The sequence below is a fragment of the Falco peregrinus genome, chromosome 7 (assembly GCF_023634155.1).
Source record: "Falco peregrinus isolate bFalPer1 chromosome 7, bFalPer1.pri, whole genome shotgun sequence".
NCBI lineage: Eukaryota > Metazoa > Chordata > Aves > Falconiformes > Falconidae > Falco > Falco peregrinus.
In genome coordinates this window covers 19,767,636-19,792,708 of record NC_073727.1, presented here as the reverse complement: position 1 = coordinate 19,792,708, position 25,073 = coordinate 19,767,636, and the positions used below count along the sequence as shown (strand labels likewise).

General features: G+C 40.7%; 1 protein-coding gene across 26 annotated transcripts in view; it reads right to left on the bottom strand.

Annotated features, from left to right (window-relative positions):
• The window catches only part of HMBOX1 (homeobox containing 1), a 119,852-nt gene that overhangs the window by 71,981 nt on the left and 22,798 nt on the right, over nt 1-25,073 (bottom strand). For all 26 annotated transcript variants that reach the window (XM_055809763.1, XM_055809761.1, XM_055809773.1 and 23 more), the window contains one exon: nt 865-948. In XM_055809763.1, coding sequence (XP_055665738.1) covers nt 865-887 — 23 coding nt within the window. In that variant the 5' untranslated portion in view covers nt 888-948. The remainder of the gene's footprint in view (nt 1-864; nt 949-25,073) is intronic.

The window sequence follows — 25,073 nt, the reverse complement described above, 5'->3', positions numbered from 1 at the left end:
TCTGTAGGCAGGATTTCTCTTTCCAACTCATCAGGCTGACAGAAGGTACAATCAGAAGTGAAGAGGTCGAAGTATCTCAAGAATCTGATTGCCAGTGGACAAGCATTTGGTCATGCCTATATAAAAGAGGTGTGGGGAACAGTGATAGAGGACTGGCCAGCGAGAGCGATGGATGACAGCACAGTACAGGTCAAGCCTTTCCTCTCAGCCTGACAAGCTTCAAACTTAGAATTCATTTGCTTATTACTTGAAGAAACAGCATGGATATCAATTACATTGAAGATCCATGACAGAAGCCATTTAAAAGAAGAAAGTGATAGGCTCAAATTCAAGGATGAGGTTTAGACAACTTCAGTTAGTACTGGATTCAAGATACAGCAGTGGTGGCTTGGACCTACACATCTAACTCTAATGTTAATGTTAGGTGCCCTAGGTTTTCTGCCTTTGATATAGAAAACTATATTAATGGTATACTCATCCCCTTTCACCAAGTCTGCAGCAGTGCTAAATTTTCTTGCACAGCTCTGGTACCCCTCTAGTATGTTCAGTAGATGTATGGAGATCTCTCTTTTAATGCTACCTTTTCTTTGCTCAAGTCTAAGTTTCTAAGAACTGCATGATTTTCCTTCTCTTTCAGTAGAAGTAAAGGTAGAAAAAACGTATCAGCCAGATCAAGTGAGAAATTACATACTACTGTTCCCTGGTTTAATTGCCTAGCAATTCACCAAACCAGTGAAACTCTCCAATTTAGCCAACTGCTGATACTCATTGTAACGATTTCTCTGCTCTTTTTAGCCGAATTAATAGAAGAAAACCTACTAAATAACTCATTAGTTTTTGTGGGGTTTTTTAGCTCATACTTACACTACTGGAAAAGTTCTGAGCATACTTTACATGGGGATGGGACGTTATAAAGCCTCTTGAGGGTCTTCAGTGTTATTCACCATTCTGTAAGACACAATGGAAAGATAAAAGAATGTTAAAGATTTCTGCGAAAGACAAAAACAATCTGACTTCCTTGTTACCCGACTTACAATTATACAACAAGCTTACAGAGGGCAATTTCACAGCAGTTTCAGCAGGCAGTAGCACCAAATCACTTGTCATTAAAAAACCAACAAAACCCAAAGACAGGTGCCTTCAGAATCCTTCTCAATCACCCAATCCATCCCTCTGCTAAAAGGCAGTAGAATGTATACCAATCACTAAATATAGCCATGGTTAAGAAAAATGTTCCCTGGAACCACTGAATTTTCTTACATCATCTTTCAATTTATTCTTATTTTTAAATGGCTCATTAAAGCCTCACCCTCTTTCTTCCCTTGGCCTTCAGTGAGAGCTTTGACATAGTTTGCAATGGACCCACAGACTTAATGTCTGGCAAACATTCTTTTACACCCAAACACCTTACGAAATTATAACGATTCAAGTTATTAATGGATACTTCACAGATGTAACAGAGGCCAAGCAGCCGAGTATTCTCAGCTTGTGTACACACACAGGTTAAAAACTGGAAATGTCCAACCACCTTACTCTGGATAACCTGTAAGCAATCCAGACCCACATATAATCAAAGACATGTACTTCAACGCACATTGTAGATTCCTAAGGAGAAAGTTGATGTCTGGTAGTGTAATCAGTCCAGAGACAAAAATTTAAATCACAATTGATTTCTTTTGGCCACAAGTAAATTAATCTATGCAATCATTTAGCCTTATGACAGTTACCTACCCTTTTAACTCACAAAAGCTATTAAAAGGATTATTTGGCTAACATCCGCGAAGAGCTTAGAAGACAGGTACAATGTTCTGAAAAGGAATGACCTAATAGAATTTTCTTTAGCTATCACTGCTGATGTCTTTCTCCACAAACTAACATGGACTGAAAGTGCTTGAAAAGTCAAACTATTAACTAACAGGAAAGAGAAAGGCGGGATATTATACCCAGGCAGATGCAGAAAGAACTAGAAAGAATATTTGCACTTCAGGCTGTGGGCATATGGGAGCTGGAATATAAAACAAGTGGGTAGAGTAGCACAGGGATTTGCATGAGATAATTTACTCTGCTCCATAAAGAGATGTCTGTAATATTAACAGCCAAGCCTTGTGGACAGACGCATCTTGGCTCCTTCTCAGTAGTTAGGAGTGGTACAGACACAATGGCACGATACACCTGCTGGAGATTTTGGGGAAAAACTACATGTATTTCAGACGGAGTCCACACACAGACTATGCCATTGTTTATGTGGCTTTTTTCTTTCTTTCCTTTATAAAAAAACCTGAGGAACTCTCAGGGAAAAAGGCTGGGCTGAATGAGTTTTTCCCAAAGCCTTCCCACGAGGTTTAAGCCTGTCCCCACATGACTGCTCCTACCCAGATGTAGCAAAGGAAAGTGCTGAGTGTTTAGTGGGGGCAATGGTTGACAGCTGGCTGCTGCCATTTCCAAAACAATTTATTTGGCCCATATCTAGGTCTCGAGTTGCCTTCTTCCTCTCCAGGAAAGGAGGTCGCCAAGAGCAAGGTCATAGACAAGATGAGTGGTCCCAGCAGACTGTCACAGTTCAGGTACTGTGGCCTGGGAGAGAAACTGTGACACTGAAGTACTGATGGATGGAAAAAACCAACACACAGGTCCCTCACAGTCAGCCACCCCAAACCTTTTAAAGATGGTTCTACACCAAAAACACTTCTCTGTTAAACTGCATTTAAAACATACTCCCTGAAGCAATCACAAAAACCATGAGATCATTCTGTTGACTTATTGCCAAATTTTGAGTTTAATACTGAGAGCTGTTTTGTTTTCCAAAGGGGAAAAAAATTGGACTTAAATATATACAAACTTTCTGAAGGTCAGAGAGGCTAATGATGGAGAACTGGATTCCAGAGAAATATCTGCATCCAGGGTGAGGAGTGTGGAAGAAGCAAAGAACAAAACCCACAAAGGAAAGAGAAGATCACCTTCTGTCATCATGAAACGTGGCATTAAAACTGGAACACAAGGAGATGAGATAGAGAGCCAAAGAAAAGGCTGCAGTAACTCAAGTGTGAGATGACAAAGGCAGGACAATGATATCAGTGATACTAATGGAAGAGAAAAAAATATGGTACAGCCCTCAGATGTTATAAATGAAGAGCTATTAAGGATCTAGACCAAATCTGGATGTGAACAGAGGAGGAAGAAGGAACTTATCCAAGAGACTTCAGATCTGTGAGTGCAGACAGAGGACAATAGCATTTGGCAGAAATAAACAGGAAAGAGTTCATGAGAAAACAAGAGAATATCTCTATTTTTGCTATGTTAAATGTTGAGGTGGCAGCATTACAGTCTGAACGCAATCGCAAACTGCCACAGACGGAGCCAAGCAGTAAGGCAGGTCAGGGAATCCTCAGGTCTGCCTTGGTAGCTGGACTTGTGAAAGTAAATGCAGTTACACAGAAAGAGAGGAAGCTAGCGCTTCCTACATCTGATGCCAGAACAGAATGGCTGCTATTGAAAAGGGTTACAAATAGTCTTTGACTCAACATTGGTCTAAAGTTCAGTGGCACAGAAATACCTTCCCTGCCCCCCTACACATGTAAAGATTGCTTAAATGGTTTTGTAATTTAAGGGCCTATCAGATGGGAAAACACCAACCCCTCACCTATAATTTTATTTTAAAAAATATTAAACCCAAACCAACATAGCTTCATTCACAAACAAATCATGATTTCTGAAATCATGAATCAATATCCCTCTTTCCCTCAGTCTCCCTTTAAGCATAAAATGAAGCACCAAACCAGATTTGATCACCGCATCAAAGGCAGGTGTCACCACTATCTATAGTTGATATGCACGTAAGAACTCACAAACCTTTGCCCTTTTCGTATTATTCATTAAATAAATTATCTGCTAACACACAGAAAACACTACCAGCTCCCCTTCCTATTTCTGGTACAGACAATAAAAAACATTCAATGTTAATATGGAAACCATGGCCACAGTTGTAGGATCAGATGTAATGAACAATCTTGTCCCCAGCTTAAGTTGCTATAAAGGCAGCTTAAATTTACAATGGATGAGTCTTCATGGCAATCTGTTTTTCAGATATTAAAAATCTCATTTTCTCAGTGCCAAGGACAAGTGGAAGTGTGAAGCACTGGAGTATCAACTCTGCATTTGTCTCACTTGACATGAAATCATTCTCATTTTAGTCTAGATTTTAAATACATTCTTGGGATCCACTTCAGTTTTCTTCATTTCTCACTGTATGCAATTAAATGTTTTGAAGTATGGTTTGCTCTGATCCACAATGCCTTGCAGAAGCAAGGAGGAAGTCACTTAGTAAAGATGAGGCTGATATCACTTATTTGGAAGAGAAATTAGTTTCCCCTTTTAATTTCTGAGCGAGTCAGATAATAAAAAAATAATGCCATCACTTTCTATTTCACTAATACCTTCCTTAGTAAATTCTTAAAAAGGGCTTTACAAATAATAAATTAAAAGCTTTTGTCCTTGGGGAAGAGAAAATCACCATTTTGTCAAAAGCAAAACATGATCAGAGGGGCTCAGTTCTTGGCTTAAAGCCATGCAGGGTAGTATCAGTGCTGAACATGGTATCTGCCTGAGGACATAGGCCCCACTACTACAATAGGACTTATTACAGTACGGGCTATTGAAATGCAGAAGTTTCAGCTTCCTGATAAATCTCATGCATTGCATGGTGAAGAAATTCAGCCCTGAGAATTAAGTTCTACCACTGCTGAATTCCCAAAGGCAGATTCCCAATCCCATGCGAAATTACAAACCAATATGCCCCTAGAAGTAACAAAAAAATGTTGAAATTTAGGTCTTTTATTTAATGAACAGCTTAAGGTCCGCAGGAATTGTCAGGTCTTCTGGCTGGACTCTGTGCATGTGTGTGCGCATGTGTGCATACCCACATTTCTATAAACATGGACTGTCACATTTCATCAGTTTCACCTTCTCTACACCGAGGCCAGCATGAAGTACAACAAACAACATGACTTAACTGATGTGTGGAAGACATCTTGCCTCAAAACAGCAAGAGACCAAGGACCCATCCATTCTAGTTCATTCCAGTGGTTAATCACTCTCTTCATTACAAATTTGTATTTCATTTCTACTTTGAATGTGTCTGGCTTCAGACTCCAGCCAGTAGCTCCTGTTATGCCTTCCTTTGCCAGCCTGGAGCCTTAATTCTTTGGAGATGCTAAGATGGGCTATTGTTTACCCAGTGCTTTTAAAACTCCAGGTACTGCATTTGTATCAAAACTTAAATTCATCTGGGTACATGCACAAAAGTAGGACTAGTGTCCAAAATACTAAAGCTAATCTAGGACTCCCTAGCCCATTTTCCCAAAATAGGCCTATTAGAAAAAAAAAAAATAAAATAAAAATACACTGCCATATGACTTGAGGATGTGTTACACTTGTGCCCTGGAAAGCAAGATTAAGAACCTTCTCTAAGAACTGCCACCTCCTGAGCACACGCTGGCTTAGTGACGTGCAGCATCCAGTTTCATGCAGTCACTGTACTGCAAAGCAAAGAGAAGACTTGTTTCATTAAGTCTCCAGGCTCCAAGTTATTTAAATATCACTACTTTAAGTCAGTGCATTGATCTATACCTTGAGCACAGCCTCATGCAGACCCCTCAAGAAGGTGTGCAACAATCTGTCGTCAAGACTCACTGTCTAACAAGCAACACAGTCACTGCGTTTGCTGAAGCTCCTGCATTACCATGAACTGGCGTTTGCAAGGACCACGTTGGCTGAGTTGCAAAGTAACAAGGCATGGATTCCTATGGCAGAGGTCTTATCTTCAGGGACAGGTGTAACCTTCTAATCACAGAATCATGGAACAGTTGAGGTTGGAAGGGACCTCTGGAGGTCCTCCTGTTCAGCCCCCCTGCTCAAGCAGGGCCACCCAGCACCAGCTGCCCAGGACCATGCCAAGATGGCTTTGGAGTATCTCCAAGGCTTTAAACTCCACCACTTCTCTGGGCAACCTGCACTAGCGCATCAAAGGGAGCAAAACAGCATAGTTTTTGCAAACACAAATATTCTTAAGAAACTGATCAGAAGTTACCTCCAACCAATGTTGTGTTCAGTCTTACTCTGACCGCATTGGTTTACTACACCATTTTCAGTACAACCAAGGAGAAAGCCACATTTTGGGATTGTGGTGAGGTAATACAGTAGCATCTTGTCAAGCTTACAGCATAAGTTTTTGATGGGATCCTCTTCCTCAGAACTTTTAACTGAAGAGAAACCATCAACAGAAGCCTTCCCCCCCCTTCAGGAAGCATATACCTCAATTTTAGGATAAAGCCGGAATTGGTAAACTTAAAAGAGCAAGCACATCATTGCTTCCACAACATGCCCTGCAATAGGTCTCCACTGAACAAGCAGCCAAGGACTGCAGTTAAAACTGTTTCACTCTTCTCTCTCCAACCCCAAGCAAAATAAACCTCCTTACCCAAATTTAGTGGAATTGCCTGGAGTACAAGCCAGAGGCCAGGCCGTATATTGAAGCAGACTAGCAATGGGCCCTCTCCACAGAAAGCTTGAGGTCACAAAAACATGAAGCTTCCCAAAATCATCCAAGGCTTCCAGAAAAGCAGAAAAGTTCATCTGTATTTCACTGGAAAGGAACCCAAGTCACCCTAGAAATCCCAGAAATACATAAAAGGCAATACAGTCTCGGTAAAAGGACATAACTTAGTATTGCTTTGCCCTTAATGGCAGCTGGAAAATGAAATGCTGTCATCAAGATACATCTGCAGACACATTTCAGCCAAGAGCCCTGGGGTTATATTTTCATTATTGCTTCCAAATGAGCTTCCGGTCTTAACGTACCAAGCACCTATGCTATTGTATCTCCTGAATTTCAGTATGTTGTCCCCTCCAATCATGTCTAAAAACTTGCCTGGAACCAAAGGCCAGCCCTGAATTAGCTTTTCTAGCTAAAATTACAAGTGAATCTTGACAGCAGAAGACTGACAGTAAGGCACATGAACTCAAGGCTAATAGTGATAGCTAACGGCTGCTACGAAGACTACTTCCTTAATGATCAAATAGGTTATCTTAATCCAATTACATCAGTTTGAGCACTGAAATGGATGAAGTGAGATGGTTGTTCACAGGTGAGAGAGAATTTAAGGAGATGGTGACTTTCAGTTGAGTGGTTCTGTTCAAAATGTTTGACACTGCATTGCAACAGAGCAGAAGCTATCACAAAATTAGGAACTGCATGTTAGACGACAACAGACAAGAGAAGAGAGCTGAAGGAGTAGTCCACTGCCAGCTAACTCCTACAGAGCTACAATGGGCAAGACATAGCCTAAAGTAGAATGAAGATTCAAAGCACTGACATGCCAACAGTAGGGATTATACCTTGAACTCTGTGGGTATGTACACCATAAGGCATATGCGTTCATCTGGACAAAACTGCAGATGGGAGATTGCCAAGTCCTTGAGTCCAAGCCTGGGCCAAACATACAATAAATAGAAGGCTCATTCAAAAAAGATCCCAATTAACATTAATTACCTTGACAGTTTTCTGCTAGGAATTCAGTGACACAGTTGCACCGGATATGCCAACTGAAATGAGTTTCTATATTGCCAATCATAATGTCTGCATACTGTGAGTATACCTCCACTGCAGAATACTGTTAGATGTGAGCATCTCTGCTTACTGTGTCTATTCAGGCAGGCTCAGGTGCAATCCATACCTGTGTGGTTACAACCGTAATAATGCTGCAGTTAAATTTCTCACCAACTGGAACTGCTGAAATTAATTACCATGCAGTATGCTGTGGAAGAACTCGACCTCCTGAAGTGCCCAAAGGTTGCACTAGTCTAGCTAGCACCAAGTATTGCTTTTGGCACAGAGGAATTACTTCATAGAATCAGAGAATGGTTTGGGTGGGAAGAGACCTTAAAGACCACCCAGTCCCAACCCCCTGCCACAGGCAGGGACCCCTGCCCCCAGCCCAGGCTGCCCCCAGCCCCGTCCAGCCTGGCCTTGAGCACTGCCAGGGATGGGGCACCCACAGCTTCTCTGGGCAGCCTGGCCCAGCGCCTCGCCGCCCTCACAGGGAAGAATTTCTTCCTCATCTCTCATCTCCATCTCCCCTCTCTCATGTAAAGCCATTCCCCCGTGTGCCATCGCCACCTGCCCTTGCCCAAAGCCCCTCCCCAGCTTTCTTGCCGGCCCCTTTCGGCACTGGCAGGTGCTCTAAGGTCTCCCCGCAGCCTCCTCTTCTCCAGGCTGAACAACCCCAGCTCTCTCAGCCTGTCCTCACAGGAGAGGTGCTCCAGCCCTCTGATCATCTTCATGGCCTCCTCTGGACTACCTACCCTGTTCGACTGCAATTTGGATGTGACAGGATGCAGACCAAGCACGCTATGCCCAACAGTGCACACTAGGAACGAGAAAGAAGCTATTGCTATCATGGCTTCCAGGCCTCAGTGGTAAGCTCATTTACATTGGAGAACAACCTGACAGAGTTGCCCTGCATACAACACATGACAAGAGATACCCAACTGAAGGAAAACCAGCAACAGCAGCACATGCACAGCATCCTGCAGGTCCAAGATGGTCAGCAGTGCCTTCCAAACAGCCATCCAGGACATAAAACTTTTATAAACTAATCTAAGGCTGCTAGTAACAGGATATGCAAAGGTAAGAAAACATACTAGTTTTCCCAGTGTCCAGAGAACAACTAACCAAGGCTACCAGAATCAGTGCTTACAGAGCTTGGCTTTTGATCTTGCAGCTGTACAGGTTTACAAGTTGGACTTAAAGTTAACTATAGTTTTAAAGATGGACCTTCCCCTTTGGCTGTCAATTCCACTCAGACCTGCAGCCTGCTTGCTCCAAGAATACAGAAATGTCCACTAGGAAGACTAATGTTCAGTTGCTGTGTAGGTCATAGCTGGTGACAGGCAAGTTCAAAAGCACAAGTACTGGAGGCACTGCAAAACGTACAACAGCCTCAAAAAAACAGAGCATTCACCTAACCGGACTGGCAGAGACTTCATCTATGACTCTTCAGGGGACACCTACACACCTTAGCAGATGCCACCAAACCTTCTTTAGCAGAATTCCAGAAACTGTACTTGGCATCAGGTCACTTGACAGAGGGAGAGTAATTGTGAGACAGGGGTACCACAAACCCTTGGCAGGCACAGAAAATGCTACTACATGATCTCATGTGAATACGAAGATGCCCAATGCAAGATGCATGCATATTTAGCTGAAGCAAGCTGAAGAACCTATGTCCAGTTGCTAGCCTAAGAAAAGAAATCAGAAGTGTATTTATCTGCCATCACTAGTACCAGGAACAAGCACAGAAGAGAAATAAGTAATACCCTATGACTCTTTATTTTTGCATTGCTGTATGGCACAAAAAAGTATTAAGAAGAATGTGGTATCACTTGACAATAGCAAATGCACAGCATAAAATTTAAGTATTATCTTTTTCAAAACGGGTTTTGGATTTAAGATCGTCATCCCTTTTTCCCAAACAGTAATCTCCTAACACGCTGTACAAACAGTAAACTTGTTAGGAACTATACAGAACATTAAATGGTGTTCTGAAATGCTCTGTGAGCTCCCAGTTACTTGTAATAAAATAAGTGTGCAACCCTTTTCCATCCTCAAACAAGACTGCATTAAATTGTACCATAAAAGGAGACCGTGAGCATGGCAGCCTGGCTAATGTCTGCCCTCTGCCTTACAATTGAAGGTAGGTTTGATGATCAGTCATAGGGCACCCAGGGCACCCATCTGTTGTTCACTTCAGAATGTGATTAGTTATCAGAGAATCCGCATGTTTGCCAGCGGTGCTGGAACTGTGTTGGGATCTGGCAGATGTGTCCTCACTAGAGCAGCAGATCAAACAAGTCTCCTTGTCCCTCTTCATGCCCTTGTCAACTCGTCGTGATTAAAATATTGATCTATGGCTCTACCCTCCTTTTCTGCTTTCCCCTCTTCTTCCTCTCCGATGACCCAGGCTTTCATCAGGTCCACCTCTAAAGGTATTACCCACATCAAGCAAATAGTCCAGTCCAGTCCAAGTTTTCTTTTTCACATGCTTTGCCAGAAAGCCTGTGGGGCTCCTTCACCCCTGCAGAGGTACATGGTTCAGCAGATGCAACGGAAGGAGGACAAGCTTTTTTGTCCAAGGTAAAGCTGTACTCTGGCAATTCTATTCTCAAGACTCTACATATCTTATTTCTACCCACTGACTAGTTTAGAAGGGACAAAGATGACTTCAGTCAGCAGACTGGCAGTGATGAAAGTGTTCTGGTTGCAGTGGTGTTATGAAAATAAATTTAAAAAAAAAGGGGGAGGGAGCAATGTGCTTTCATAATTTAAGGGTTTGAGGCACTTCATTATTGGATAGCACCCTTGAAAAAGAGCAGTATCTGTCCATGAAAAGGACATTTGTTTGTTGCCTGAATAGCATATGAAGTAAGAGTAAGAATATGAAGCACAGAGTAAGAGATCAGTAAACTATAGGTCTTACTGCTAGAAGTATACCCTGTACAGAAACCTCATACACTCTTTTACGCTTCTGTCCAAATAAATAAATAGAAAAATAAAATATTCCTAAGCACCTATTAGAAGCAGCAGTAACATTCAAGCAACCATCAACTGGATACTGAAGCAGCACATCCTAAAAGCAAGCACCGTTACTTCCCCTATCTGTCCCTTTACCCTAGACAGCACACCCAAACGGAGATCACCTGCCAACTAGATATTCTTGCAAAGGCCTTCTCCCGCTTAACATATTAACAGGGATTTATAGGAGTGACTGTCTGGAATACTGCTTAACAATGTTAATAGTAGAGTTCCAAGAAATCGGTAATTTGGCAATTACAAATACAGCAATACATGCTGAAATACGTGCTCATGCTTGCTAAACCGGTAATCCAAGTTTTCTTTTAGCCCTCCTCATAGTAAGTGGTTTAAATTTAGTAGGAATGATTCACTTGGTGCAGGTTTGCTCACTCTAATTTTTTATTTTTTTTTTTTTTGTCATTTGGAATCCATCTTGGATGACATCTAACAGGAAGACTGGAGGAGGGAAGCAGAATCTGGCTTTCTAAAAGCCAGTCCACTAAACATAGTGTCTTCTATAATTTTGTCGCAACTTTACTATCTCTATAACTTGGCAATTTCCTCCTGCAATAACCAGCAGATATGGCGCAGACACATACCCAACCAGTATTCTAGAGATAATTACCCTCTAACCTGGGTCCAGGCTAAAAAAGGGACATTCCCTGTGGTCTGAAGACATACCCCATCCCCAAATGCTCTGCTCCAGCATTATGACCCAACTGCAGGAACTTTGCTTTGCACGAGCCAGCCTTGGAGGCAAGGGGTACATACCCATTTGTGTGTTTTGCTTAAAAAAAACCCAAAACACACATACCCCTACTTTGAGGCTTTGATTATGGAAGCCTCCAATTCTGTTCGTCTCGTAACTTGGGGGGCTTCTCCCAGAACTCGTGATCTTTGCTGCAGACACGGAGGAATTAGCCCAAGTTTAGGCAAGCTGCATTGCCAACCGAGCAGCACACAAGAAGGACAGGGCTGTTCAGCCTCTGTGCTCTGCCCACCGCTTAAGAAGAGCGGTGTCAGTGGCAGAAAGCCCTGACCACAGATGCAGAACTCTGGCAGGTGGCTTTTGACGCATGGAAGGTGACAGGGAAGGAGGTAGGGAGAAGAGCAGATGACAGCTTTGGGACAGCACTGTAGGACTGTTACGACAAAACTTTGCTAAATATATCTGCAGTGCAAAGTAGGTGGGTCAGAATATACCTCCAAGAGAAATCCGTATTTGGAAGCATAGCCCAAGTGGCAAGCTATATGTTCAAAGTAGGTATAAGCACAAGCATAAGGGCTTTTAGCAAGAACACCTGAAGGTTTTGGAGTTTCCCTTCCCTCCTCACACTTACATATTCAGACAAAAGCAAAAAGCAAGTCTGCTATGTAAAATAAGTCTTTAGCATGCAGGCCAGAAAAATTAACAGATGCACAGAGAGGTGAACTGACCTCCAGTCTCAAATGAAATTATTTGGGAAGCTTGGAACCAAATTGAGATGCTGAGCTACTGGCCTGTGTCATCTCACCTGTGACTGGGCTGAGACTCAGCAACTCATTCCACTTGTGACAAACCTGCTGAACTGCAAACGGTGAGCCAGTTATTCCCTGAACACACAGTACTCTCAGAGCTATAAAGCAGAATACGAATTCTTATGTCATGAATCCAGTAAGATGAGAACAAGAAGTAAAAAATAGAGAAGCTTTATTATGGAGAATTCTGAAAAACTGATGAATTTTGTTGGGCTGTGACAAAGTTCTGCTGAATTCTCCTAGAACAGGAAATCCAGATTCAGCTGTAGGAACTTATTGTAAGTGTTGATAAAAGCCAAAATTGCAGAACATTTGGAAATGCATAATTTAGTAGAGGACATCCAGTACAGATTCATAAAAGGAAGGTCATGCCTTACAAATCTGCTGAAATCCTTTTTATTATACGACCAAATCGTTAGGTTAGACAAGAGTGAAACAGTGGACATAAGTTATCAGGATCTCAGGAAAGCATTTGATTTTGTACCACTCAGACTGATTTACAAAGTCATAAAGCATTGTGCAGGGAAAAGGAATTGAAATGGATTAAAGAACATTTTAGGGGTAGGAACAAAAGCCACAGTGAGCAGAAGGAGTCTGAAACAAGGGAGATGTAAAGGTCAGTCTGCTACTAAATGCACAAAAATGGGCTCCAAGAAGGATAAATCCAGCTCAGCTACCATTTTAGAGGCAAGAATACCTGAATTTGGTGACAGAACTGCAGAAGAATATTACTAGTCGTTGGTAAAGCAGCATGAAGTCAGGTGCAGAAATATGGGACAAGTCAGGCTCAGCATTTGACAAAAGGACAGGAGAGATACTGCACCAACCTGTGGGATTCACTTGTACTAGAGCTGATGTGTGAAAGGACCTTCTGGCTGGGAATCTGAATTCATTTTAAAGAAGATTCAATAGTTTTATGGTCATTTATAAAATCTGCAGCTATGCATGTTGTGGTAATGATATGGGTAATTAAATCTCAAGCTTCTGGGAATTAAGCTGATAGCCTGAAAGGGTCAAGAAGAAAACTCCTCCTGTACTTAAATCAGAGGAATAGCTTTGCAAGCTGGATAGGTGCATTAACTGTCCAGGGCTGACCACTACTTGACACACAATCCTACATCAGATGGAACTCTTTTGTGGAGTGTTGAAGCCGGATCACTCTATAATTACCAGGATTTCATGTAGGGCACACCAACAGAAGCCGTCTTTTTGGACTTGCATGAAACTAGTTTGGTTAGCTCCTCTTAGAAAATTTTGCACAGACAAAAAGTACTTCCACTTTTTCTGAGACTTTCAGTGGGTTGTTGGCAGTACCTTTTCCTGAAAACTGCCAATTATTCTCATCGCTGGTAGGCTGGAGATGGGGTCTGTTGCTTGATTACGATGCAAGAAGTTTTTAATCCTTGTATTTTCTTTCCCGAAAGAGTACAAAATCTTTACAACATCCTCATGAACTGGGGTAAAATTCTCCACAGAAAACTGAGCCTCAGCAACATGCTACTTGGCTCAAGGTCACCTGTGATAAAGATGAGAATAGAACGTGGATCTTCTGATTCCAACTCCTGTGCCCTGAATACTAGGCCATAGTGCTGCTACCACCACCTGTGGGGACAGCCTTTCAATTTCTAAGGCTGTCAAAACCCAGCAGCTTTTATGAGCACTAAAAATCACTTTAAATAAACTTCAGTTAAAAAAAAAAAAGTTACCGGAGAACAGGTGGACTCCTGTGACACTAGAATTCTTCAATGCACAAAGAATCTTTCATCTCACTGTTCTACACGGCACCTTTAAATATTCTTCTACATAAAGGCATGATATGCAAGAGCAAAAGAATAACTGAGAAACAGTAATCCCGAACAGATCAACTGTGCTTTATCTACACAGATCCTGCTTTCATAAAAGCACAGAGGAAGGGGGGGGGGGGGGGGGAAGAAAAGTACATTCTTATTGTTTTCTGAAGCTTAAAATAACCACAAAGTGAGAAAAATCAAAGCTGTTCCATAGAACAACTAGGAAAAAGTCTCACCGAGCATCTGAGAAAGACAGTAAATGGCAGAATATGGAATTAAAGAGTGCTATGGTCACCATGCTTAGATCCTAAATTTGGTCTACTCTGAAACCAGTGTGGTTTGAATGGGAAGCATCTGCTAGAATGTATGTGCCCCATATATAATTATAGCTGTCATTGGCAGCAAAGGCTACAGTTATGGCTACCATTACATACTCCATTTTCACTTGCTAACTTCTCTGAAAACTTTCTTTTTTCAACTGTACTCCAATTGAATGCCCGCAATTTCTGCAGGAAACTTGCTAACTGTGAGAGACACAGAAGGCAAATGGATGGAAAGGACTTGTACTAATCATCCATACTGAAGACAGGCAGAGTTGCCACCAATTTAGATTGATCATGGAGTTTTTCTACTTCCAGAAACAAGCAGAAAATACATTATCTACTACAGCTGGTTTTGAACCAAACAACATTTGTGCTTAGCTTTAACACAGGGTCCAGTCTGGTGCTAGGGGAAGCAGCAGGAAAGTGGCTGGCTGAAACGACAGCTAAAAAGACATTAATTTATTCCTTGTATTCAGACATTCCATATTTTTCAAAGCGTTGAGCTGTTCTGTAACATCTATGGGCTGCTGAGCTATTTCCCCTTGCTCCCAAAATTAACCAGTGCCACACCCAGGGTTTGTATAAACCCTTTTTTCCTCAACCTGTATTATCTGCCAGACTGACAATCTACAGAAAGCTCTGAAAAACCCACAAGCTTCCCCCTAACCAAAAAGCTTCCTAGTCACAATGCAGCTTATTTTCTAAAAACCCCTTTGCACAAGCATTTTCCTGGAGCTGTTTTCCTGAGCTGAGCCCTCTACCCTTTCATGCAGTCAAGCAGTCTTAAGGTACCTACTTGCTCCTGTCCAAATGGGTCAGGTCCCTACCAGCTCAAACAGCAGTTCAAAAGAGATCGTCTCAGAGCAAGGTTGACTTGCCTTCAAAGCTGCAGACCACTCTGTTGTACAGTGATAACACAATGAACAGAAACCATCTGAAGAATTATTCCAGCCCTGACTTTCATCATTTCTAGACGTGTCTTTCTGTTACTGTCTCCATGCTACACCCTGTATTTCAAAGATCAGGGAATATTCTTTGTAATTCACCATTCTGACTTCCAGAGGGTTTTTTATATTTATGTAATTATATACACACACACATTTTATTTTAAACCCAAATAAACGATACAGAGTCCAATAAACTTATTCCATTCAGTCCCACCACTCAAAAAAAAAAAAAAAAAAAAAAAAAAGAGAGAAGCAGCTGTTGGAGAGAAACCCAGGACCCTGGCAGTTTTACACGTGTGTAGTTCAGATATTAAATTTACAATGGTTGTCAATTAAAAAAAAAAATTGTAAGATTTTTTGCGGTGTGGATGCATGCTTCTATCCCCTCTGCAGCCAGCTGCTGTCATACCACAGTTAAACCAGTAGCATCCTCCCAAAACATGCTTCAAGAGGCATGGTTGTACCAAAGGTGGGAACTGTACTTTCCCTGTACATCTTGATGCAAGACCAACCATTAATAAGTTTCTAACAATTATAATTCAGAAAGATCTGTGCAATATCTGCTGCGTACCAGTGACACTAACAACTGGCAGTACCAGCAATAAGCTGCTGGTTTATTTCAGCCCTTTTGCCTACGCCACAAGCTTCCAATTTTAAGGGGAATTAAAGAAAAAAAAATGTAATTCTTTAATTCACACATTACTTGCAATTTGATTCTGAACTTTTGTGTAAGCTTCCGGGTCTTCTTTAAATGCATGTATGTTGCTCTGAGGGATATTCAACCCATTCAAAGGTCTACACACCAAAATCCAGATAGGAATAAGCATAAAGCCTTTCCTATGCATGCTTTTAGACCTATCACACTCTTCATCTTACCATCTTCCTTTAAGCCGGACAGGTAGTATCTTGGAAAGTTTCTCTTCCCATCTGAGAAGTGAAAATTTTGACTCTAGTTACTAAACAGAAGTATCCAAGTTTGGAAATTGGCTGTCCACCAGAGGACTGGAGGATATATAAATCAACACATCAGTCCTAAAATGTAAAAGCTACTGTTTAATGCAGTATGCCAAAAATAAAATGTGAGTTCCTCTAGACAGTCTGCAACAGGCAATTATCTAAAAAACAATTTTTCACAAAGTTCTGCACATTCTTGCTGACTAACAATTCCGCTGCCAAGCACAGGAGACTGTAGGTTTAATTTTTTTTCCCTTTTTAGTTAGTTCTAAGAATATTATCCAACATACTGACTTATATGAAGGGGTAGTTTCAGCTTCATCTATTACTTAGATCTTCATGATTCTTTACATCCAGTTGATGATCTATTGACACATTTATCTGTTATGTAAATCTCTGTCCTCATCCACACAAGGATGCTGTTTTTTAAGCCAGTTTAACCTGTTTAAATATGACTTACCATTGAAAACACAGCTAAATTCCCATGACTGAGGTCAGTCATATAATTTAAAGATCTAAAAGACATTCAAAAGTTACAGCAGTAAGACTGCTGCAAGATCCTCCAGAGAACAAAACAGCACAGCAGTCTTTGAGGGTGTTTGGAGACCATGAACTACTTCTCTCCCTCAACTTCCACTTTTCTAAAGTACCAAAACGTTTGGGTTTGGGTTTTTTTGGGGTTTTTTTAGGATGTGAGTGCAACTTTACTGCATGCATTGGGTAAGAGCTCTCTCTGATCTAGTAGCCAAAAGAAACGATATTCCTAGATTCACTTTGTGCTACCCACCCACCCACCCCCACCCCCGATTCTCTTTACCTAGAGACAGTGTAAGAGACGACATGTCCCTGTAAGAAGATGCCAGTTACCAAATAGGCAAGGTACCTTAAAACAGTTATTTTAAAAGCAAAATCTGGCGGATCACAACAGCACGCTTGGCAAGTATCATGACAGACTGTGCATGCCATGACAGCAGCAGGGCTAAGATGCCACTCATTCAGAAAGCTCACAAAATTCTTTCAGGATCTTAGCAAGCAAATGGAGCAGGAGAAGCTACGACCCCAATATTACCTACACCTCAACCCTGGGCCTCTCCACTCTAGGAAATTACAATATTGTATTACTTTAAGTGATATAATTTCCTCCCTCACCTCTTTACAGCAACATAAAGATGCTTTTATTGTTATTCTTACAGAAACAGGGGAACAAGTATACTGAAATAATTAACCCCTCACCATGTCAACACTGTCCCCCATGCAATCCTACTATTCCAGCAGAAACCACCCTTCCCTCCCCTCACAGCTCGTCAGCATAGCTACCCAGCTAAACCCTTCCAACACAGGCCACCAACTCCACTCCACATTCTGAAGAGGATGGTTTTACCTTGTCCCCTCTGGCTGGCATTGGGGTGCTCTGACTAGACATAATGAGCTCTACAATTACAATTCATACAGTGAACTACCTGTATCACTGGAAAGGGTTAATGACCAAAGAGTGCTGGTAGATTCCCTGCTGTTCTCACCAAGGATCTGCACCAAGGGAACCATTTAAGGATTTACAAGAGAAAAACACAAGTGGGGTAACTTTGACAGGCTCTTTTTTTTTTTTTTTTTTAGGATTCTTTAGAATCCAAATGAGGTAGTAAAACATCTTAGCCATTCTCCCACTGCCCTCGCATGCATAGTTAGCACTTGCTCTTCTTTAAGCTCCAGCTCCTAGAGTCAAATGATAGAAGGAAAAGTGGAAAAGCTGAGAAATGTAAATAAATACATCTTACTACCTTAAGAGAGAATCAAACCCTTCACTTACCGAACCCTGATTTAATAACAATTTTTTTGTATATTTGATGCTGTAAATAACAAACCGGTTAATTTCAAAAGACTGCTTACACCCAATACTTGGAAATATAAAGTTCTCTGCAAAAAAACAAATGGGATTGGTCTAAAAAACTCTCTTAACCTGTAAAGGGAGTTTGGAGCCACTCTCACCTGTGACTGAGACTGACAGGTCAAGAACCAGCAAGTGGCCCTGCTGGGAAGCACTGCACAGCAGATGAGCTGCAGAAAGCAGGTCAAGTAGGCTTATGGGGAAAACTGGTAACAGATTTGGGCAGGGCAGAGAAGGGATGCCCAATGGCCTGAACTTTGTCAAGTCATAACATATGAAGCTGAAGCCCTGAGCATGGTTTCTGCCACTTCTTCAACTGCAAGATAAAGGCTGAGTTTCCGCAAATAGTATTTTCACTGTAAGCAGAGACTGGCTACTGGGCTAGTCTGACTGTCAGTCTGACCCTGTAGGGATATTATGTTCTTAAATGGCCTGGGCACAATTTATGGACAGCCATTCCACAAGCCAGAGCGCGTGAGTATATTGTAAAACATGGTACATCAGAAAAGACTCACTCTACAAGGAGAAAACTGACACCATAAGTCAACATCCAGTTGGCTGGGGGAAAGGGAGGGGGAATGACACACACATGCATATAAATGGATTAGATCACTGCCTCACAGTTGCACAGAGCAATCTAGTAAGATTTACTTTTAATATTCTTAAAATGTTTTTATTTTTTAAATATAAGACACGGAAGTGCCCTATTTTTCACTAGCCAAAGCCAAACTTGAAATAACAACACAGTCTTAAGTAGTTAACAGACTACAAAACTCACCGTGATTTCCAGTCAGCATTACAGAGACTTGCAGAGTAACACTGTGTACCCATTAACTCAAGTCCACAATTTGGCCAGAATTTGTTTTGCTGCATTACAGCCAAATCACTTTTTGTGTCTGTCTTCCTCCTACGTGGGATTGCCTTAGCAGAACAGGATGCCAATACTGAAAGCACTGACTGTCTCAGACTTTACCATCTTTGATTAAGAAGGCCCTTTTATTGCAGGATCACTTAGACTTTACAGATAACTGTTGCTGCATTGAGATGAAGTTACTGGCAGGAAAAGCTTACAGCAACTCAGGGAAGAGCAACCAGAATATTAAGACGCCCCACGTGAGCTATTCCAGAAGCCCAACACAGAAATTATTTTCCTAATATCAACTTTTTGATGAAAATTAGGTCGACTATTTCTTGTACTCCTCACAGCAGATGCAGAAAACTGCATATTGGTCATTTCCTAACAAGAAACTTTCACACTGGGGTTTGAACAACTCTTGGCAACTGGGTGGGTTTCACTTTCGATGTCCTTGCCCTTTTCTTCCACTGCAGGAATCCTCTCGGAACTCAACTCTCCATACTTTTACTGCCACATTTTCACCTTCTACATTAACTTGATTTATATTAACACCACCTTGTTTCCAGTCCTGTTCCTGCCTCACATTCCCATCCTATTTTTGTTTGCCTGTCCAACTGAGCAAGAGAAAGTAAGTGCTACACCTGGCGGGAACTGCCTCTACCTGGACTGATAAACAGTAATCAAAGACTGCAAATCTGTACACCTACTCCCATGTCCACATTTTTGAGGGACCAGATACATAATTGTATCAAGGTGCTTCACAGCAACGGGTAAGGAATCCTCATATTTTATCAAAGCTGGCACATATCCTGAAGGATACCCTTTCCATCTCATTTTATATCTACTACCCCCTGTATTAAAAGTATGCGTAAATAGCAGTTACCACACTTAATTTCTCTTTGACATTTGATATTTCTATTCTGTCCCACCTTTTTTTTTTTCTCCTAAATGGATGTTCCAATATATAGAAACTGGCTCAGTACATTGCAACAACCACCTTATGCTTTGTATTCAGATATGTGCAAAGGTTTTCTGAGACAGAGAATTAAAAACCTAATCTAGGCTATAGGACATAAGCACCCAAGGATGCAACAACAGACATTTCTAGTTTATCATAAGGTCATACGTACCATTACTTCTCTGTTCCAGTTTTACAGACCTGAACACAGCAACAGTATTTTGCATTTACATAAAGGCTTTTATTCCCCATTAGAAAAAAGTATTTTCTAACTTATTAAGCAAAGCTTAACATCTGAAAAAAACTGGTAAATGTATCGCTTTGTCATTTCCAGGAGCAGTCACTTGAATGATGCAAAGTAAAGCTATTTATCATAGCATCACCAAGGAACACAAACAGCAGCAAATGAATGACCTGACAATACAGAATTCACGTGAAAAAAGAGTGACAAAATGTTGGGACCTCACTTTTCACCCTGATTTACAGTATAGCATATTCAACAACAGAGTTCTGGTAAATTAACTTTTTGAGGTATTTGTTTTAAGGTGGTACAAAAGTACATTTTGAAGATATTTTTTGTCCCCCTGGGAAAATGAGAGGCCCTGCAGCATCTTCCAGCCAAATACAGACAGAATTCTCAGCAGAGCACAAGCACTGTGCTGTAAGAAGCACCACAGGTTTCATCCTGTTGAAGAAGCTGGGAAGATATCATCTGCTTCACCCAAAACTGTTGCCTTTCTTCCTAATGGTGAATATTTACACAGTGCCTGAGAATGCAGAGCAATAAGCAAATAGTTAATTACCAAAGGATATAAGGTGCTCTTTACAGTTGAGACAAAACTGTCATCATCCCATCAATTTTAATAAAATAGAAAATCTGAACAGACCAGTATCTCTTGTCTATTCTTATTCAATCTTCATTATAACTGCTCTATGGCTTCAACAAGGACTGTGGTCTAGGAACAACAAAAACAAAAAAAAAAGTGTGAAAGACAATTGGTTTTCATCACAGGAAAACAGAACTGTCTGTCTGCCTCATTAGCTTTGTGAATTTAAACAGTGACCAAACCACTTAAACTTCTCTGTGAGGCAGACACACTTTATACTAAAAATAATTTTAAAAATCTGCTATTAAAGTCCTTCAGAGAAAAGAAAAAGAAAAAAAAAAAAGAAACCCAATATGTATTCCATGCTGAAAACTATTTTAGTACATTTCTTTCAGCTTGATTACCAAACCTAGGTTGCATTAACCAATAAAAAAATGCTAGGAAATTACCTGCATTCATACTAGATTTCATAAGGGAAGATTAAAAGGAGGTTTTTAATTATTTTTAATTGACTTTTTAAAAGTTCTATCAAAATTTTGGTCAACTATTCTAAAGCATAAGCTTACTATATGGTTATTTACAATTACACGTAAAATATTTAGTAGCATTAGATGTTGCTGTCTTTGGGGGAGACCAGGAAGGAAGTGAAACAAGTCCGACTCCTGAATGGTGCAAAGTACAGCATGAGCACCTGGAAACAGTCTCAAGTTCTAAACCACTTTTTCCCTTAGAATAAATATTTTGTTCATTTTAGTTTATTCATCTAATTCAAATCAATGACTTGCTCATTCAAAAGCTGAATAACCAAGTGGGAGTTTAAAAATAAAATAAAAAAGAAAAAATGAAGCAGGAAAGCTTGTTTTCCTCTTCTAATCTGTGAATAATAAAAGAGGTAAAAGAATAAGATCTGCCAGCTCTCACAACTTAAGGACACAGTATCCAGAAACAGTTCAGTTCATTATCTGCAGATAATGCTATCTTTAATGAATCAGTTTTAAAATGTAAAACATTTATGAGATGGTTTTGTCACCTTCTCAAAAAATTTTTTTACAGTAGCTTTTTAAGATAGCTACATTTAAATACAAATCTCGAACCTGTGAGGTATTTTTTACACTTAGTTCCAAACCTCATCTCTATAGAGCTCTCTTGCCATTTCTAGAAAATGTAAATGTTAAGGAATTTAAATGAGGATTTGTTAAAATTATGTACCTGCTTAAGGACATATCCCTGCCCCACTTTTACCCTACCAGTTAAGCATTCCCTCTCCTGCCCAAAGACAGAAATTAAGAAATTAACTTAAGAGCTATACCTGTTTGCAAATAAACATGTTTCAAATTGTTACCAGCCAACGAAAATCAAACCTGTCTTTAGGAAAATAAAGAAAGTACAATCCCAAAACAAGATTAAAATCAATGATTTAAATCAAAGCTTCCTTCTTGCTGATGTAAATCAAAGTGATTTAAATCACCGCTTTTGATCAATTCACTCATTTGCATAACCTTTATCGTTTATCCCTTAAAATGTCATCTAGGGGCCAAAGTTAGCTGGGTATTTTTCTAAATCTCAATTCACCCAGCATAAGTAAGGCTTTTGTGTTCTTATTTAAAAATTTATAAAATTCACTATCAACTAATACATTTCCATTACTCATGTCTAATCATATTTGGGATGCTGAAGTGGTTTAGAAGATAAATGAATGCACATTCTGCAGTAATCCCAAGTAAAACTAGAAATATATTGCAGCTGACAGTGGCTCTGTGGATGTCCTTACCATCAACAAACAAGCAAACATGCTGATGGGACAAACAAGTGTTTACAAGATCCCCTCAGCCCATCAATTACCTTTAATACAGTTGGGTAGCTAGGGGCTATTGATCTACCGTGGTAAATTTTCACAGCATGCTGTTTTCCTGCATTGATCATTGGACCAAAGCAGGGATTAACATAGTGTAGGAGCTCCTTCATTAAAGAAAAACTGCCTTTGCTAAAGGCAACAAAATGTTAGCTAGAACCTACCAATCTCTGCGCTCCTGAAAGCTGGCTTTTTGTTCCAGTTCTCCCTGGCCTGCTCTGGTCTTTCCTATAGAAACTATTTCTGATGTCTGTCCTTAGATCTTTCCCAGTTACCGTAATTTTTGCCTAGTTTCCTTCACCCTCAGACTCTTCACCTGAGCCTTTCGAGTGATTCTGATACCGTCTGTCCAAACCCGTTTGTAAACCAACTCTCCTCCATGGTTCTCCCTTCTTCCCTGCAGCCTCTAGTTCAAGGTACAACAAGGAAAGGAAATGCTGGAGAAACTGGAAGGAGGCAAGCACACCGAGGAAACTCAGGATGTCAGAATCATACAAATGAAAAAAAGTTACCAAGCACAATGGGACAGGACAGCGCAGGAGTCTCTTACTGAGAATTCAGACAACGCTTTGCATGCACAACATTTTACACAAACTACAACTCTCAGAAATGAAGACTGAACATTGAGTGCTTTTACCTTCCTTACTGGTATACACAAAAGCAAGACTGTCTCAAGTTCCAAGCAGGTTTTTAAGGCAAAAACACAAAGCCCGTCACTGTATCACGGTCATTTTGATCCAATTACAATACGTTTTAGTTTAAAGTATTACAGTACTTTAAAGATTAAATAGCACCACAATTTCACAGATAAAGTTACTGTTCTGAAAAGTTCTTGGTTAGAGAATGCATGGCCCTGACAACTGTGTGAACTTTTCCACTCAGGAGACCCAAAGTGAATTTAGCAGGCTTACTAGCATACTTCAGCATTTTCAGGATCAGAGCTTAAATAGTATCTCCCAAATACATGTGGGGGGAAAAAAGTGAAGGAAAAAAGGAATCTGTTCCTAAGAAAACCAGGAAGCTATTGATCCTAAGTAGCTTTATGCTTTTGACTTCAGACTAAGAGGGAAGGAATGAAAAGCAAATACTCTACATTTTAGTAAAAGAATTTTATCTAAGTCCATGTATTTATAATCTATGCACTTATCACTAATTGGTAAATAAAACAAAACATGCAATAGGGAAAGACAAAACTTTCAGATGACAAAACTCACATCATACTGAAGGCATTTATTTGTTCAAGATGGAACCAAAAAGACAAATTTCATAAATATTAAATTATTATGCTGAGTCCTAGAAAACTCTAGCTGGACAAACCAACAACCCTCCCACACACACACACCCCTCAAATCCCTGTACGTGGCAAAACACCATTTTTCTCATTTTGAAAAATTAGACAGTTTAGCTCCTTTCAGTAGAGCAAACAGTCCAGACCTAAGGAATAGGAAAAGTTAATATCCCAAAAAGAGAGCAAAAGAAACTAATACGGCTACATACAGATATTTCCTGCCTCAAGAGCTCAGAAATTCATTCCCTAACACACTCAGAAAACTAGACTTGCCATAAACTGATGCCCAGATTTATTTCCCAACTTTTTTTTTTTAAACTCCTCACAATTTATTTTTAACTACTGCACAGAAGTTGCATCTGTTGAGAATGCTCATTTTGCAAACTGAGCTCCTGTTCTAGCAATTGCAGGGTGACTTTCCTGTCCTGCCTTCAGCAGAGTTCAAACCATTTCCTATTTTTCTATGCACTAATCCCAATTCGAGCATTTACAGACTGCGGCACTGCCGTTCGCTCAAGACCCACTGCCTTGTCAGTAAAAGGACATACTGCTGCCATCTTTAACGGCTCACATGAGCTTGAAAGAAGGATTTAAAGAAGGATTTAGTACAAGTAGACGCTCTATGTTTAACTTGCATTTAAAGCCTTTAAAAGTTAAAGGAGTACTATGAATGATGCCAGGGCAAGCATTATCTATAAAGATAAACAAGCTCAAAATAGCCAGCAGAGAGCCCTGTTACACAGCGAGCATCCTGCCGTGAATGCATCTCCTTCAACAGAAGCAATTTAAGCAGTTCCTTTCCAACAATCTTCAGAGATTCATCCCAAAAACTTACCAGCAGGTACAACAACAAAAAAACCAAACCAAATCTTATCATTTGAACAGCTGAAGGACTTCACAGAGACGTTATCTTAAGAGAAGAGGAGCTCACTCTTAAGCATGTTGCTTGTGGTCACTCTTCTGAGTCCAGACACGCAGGCCATGAATATAAACTTTCAGTTATAGGGTCCTTCTCCCCAGGGAAAAATCCCTAGACCAGACTCAAAGCTGGACAATACCCCGAGCATGAGTCCCTAGCAGGGGATGTTTCCCCTCTGCAGCTTCAGGACAGCATCACTTCTTTCCTTGCCCCTGGCCCCAAGTACCACTGAAAGATCACAGATGAGTGCCTAAATGTGGGATGTGAGGCCCCAGAGCAAAACACAGTAGTGCTGGGCTCTGTGTACATGAGGTCCCCCGCCAGCAACA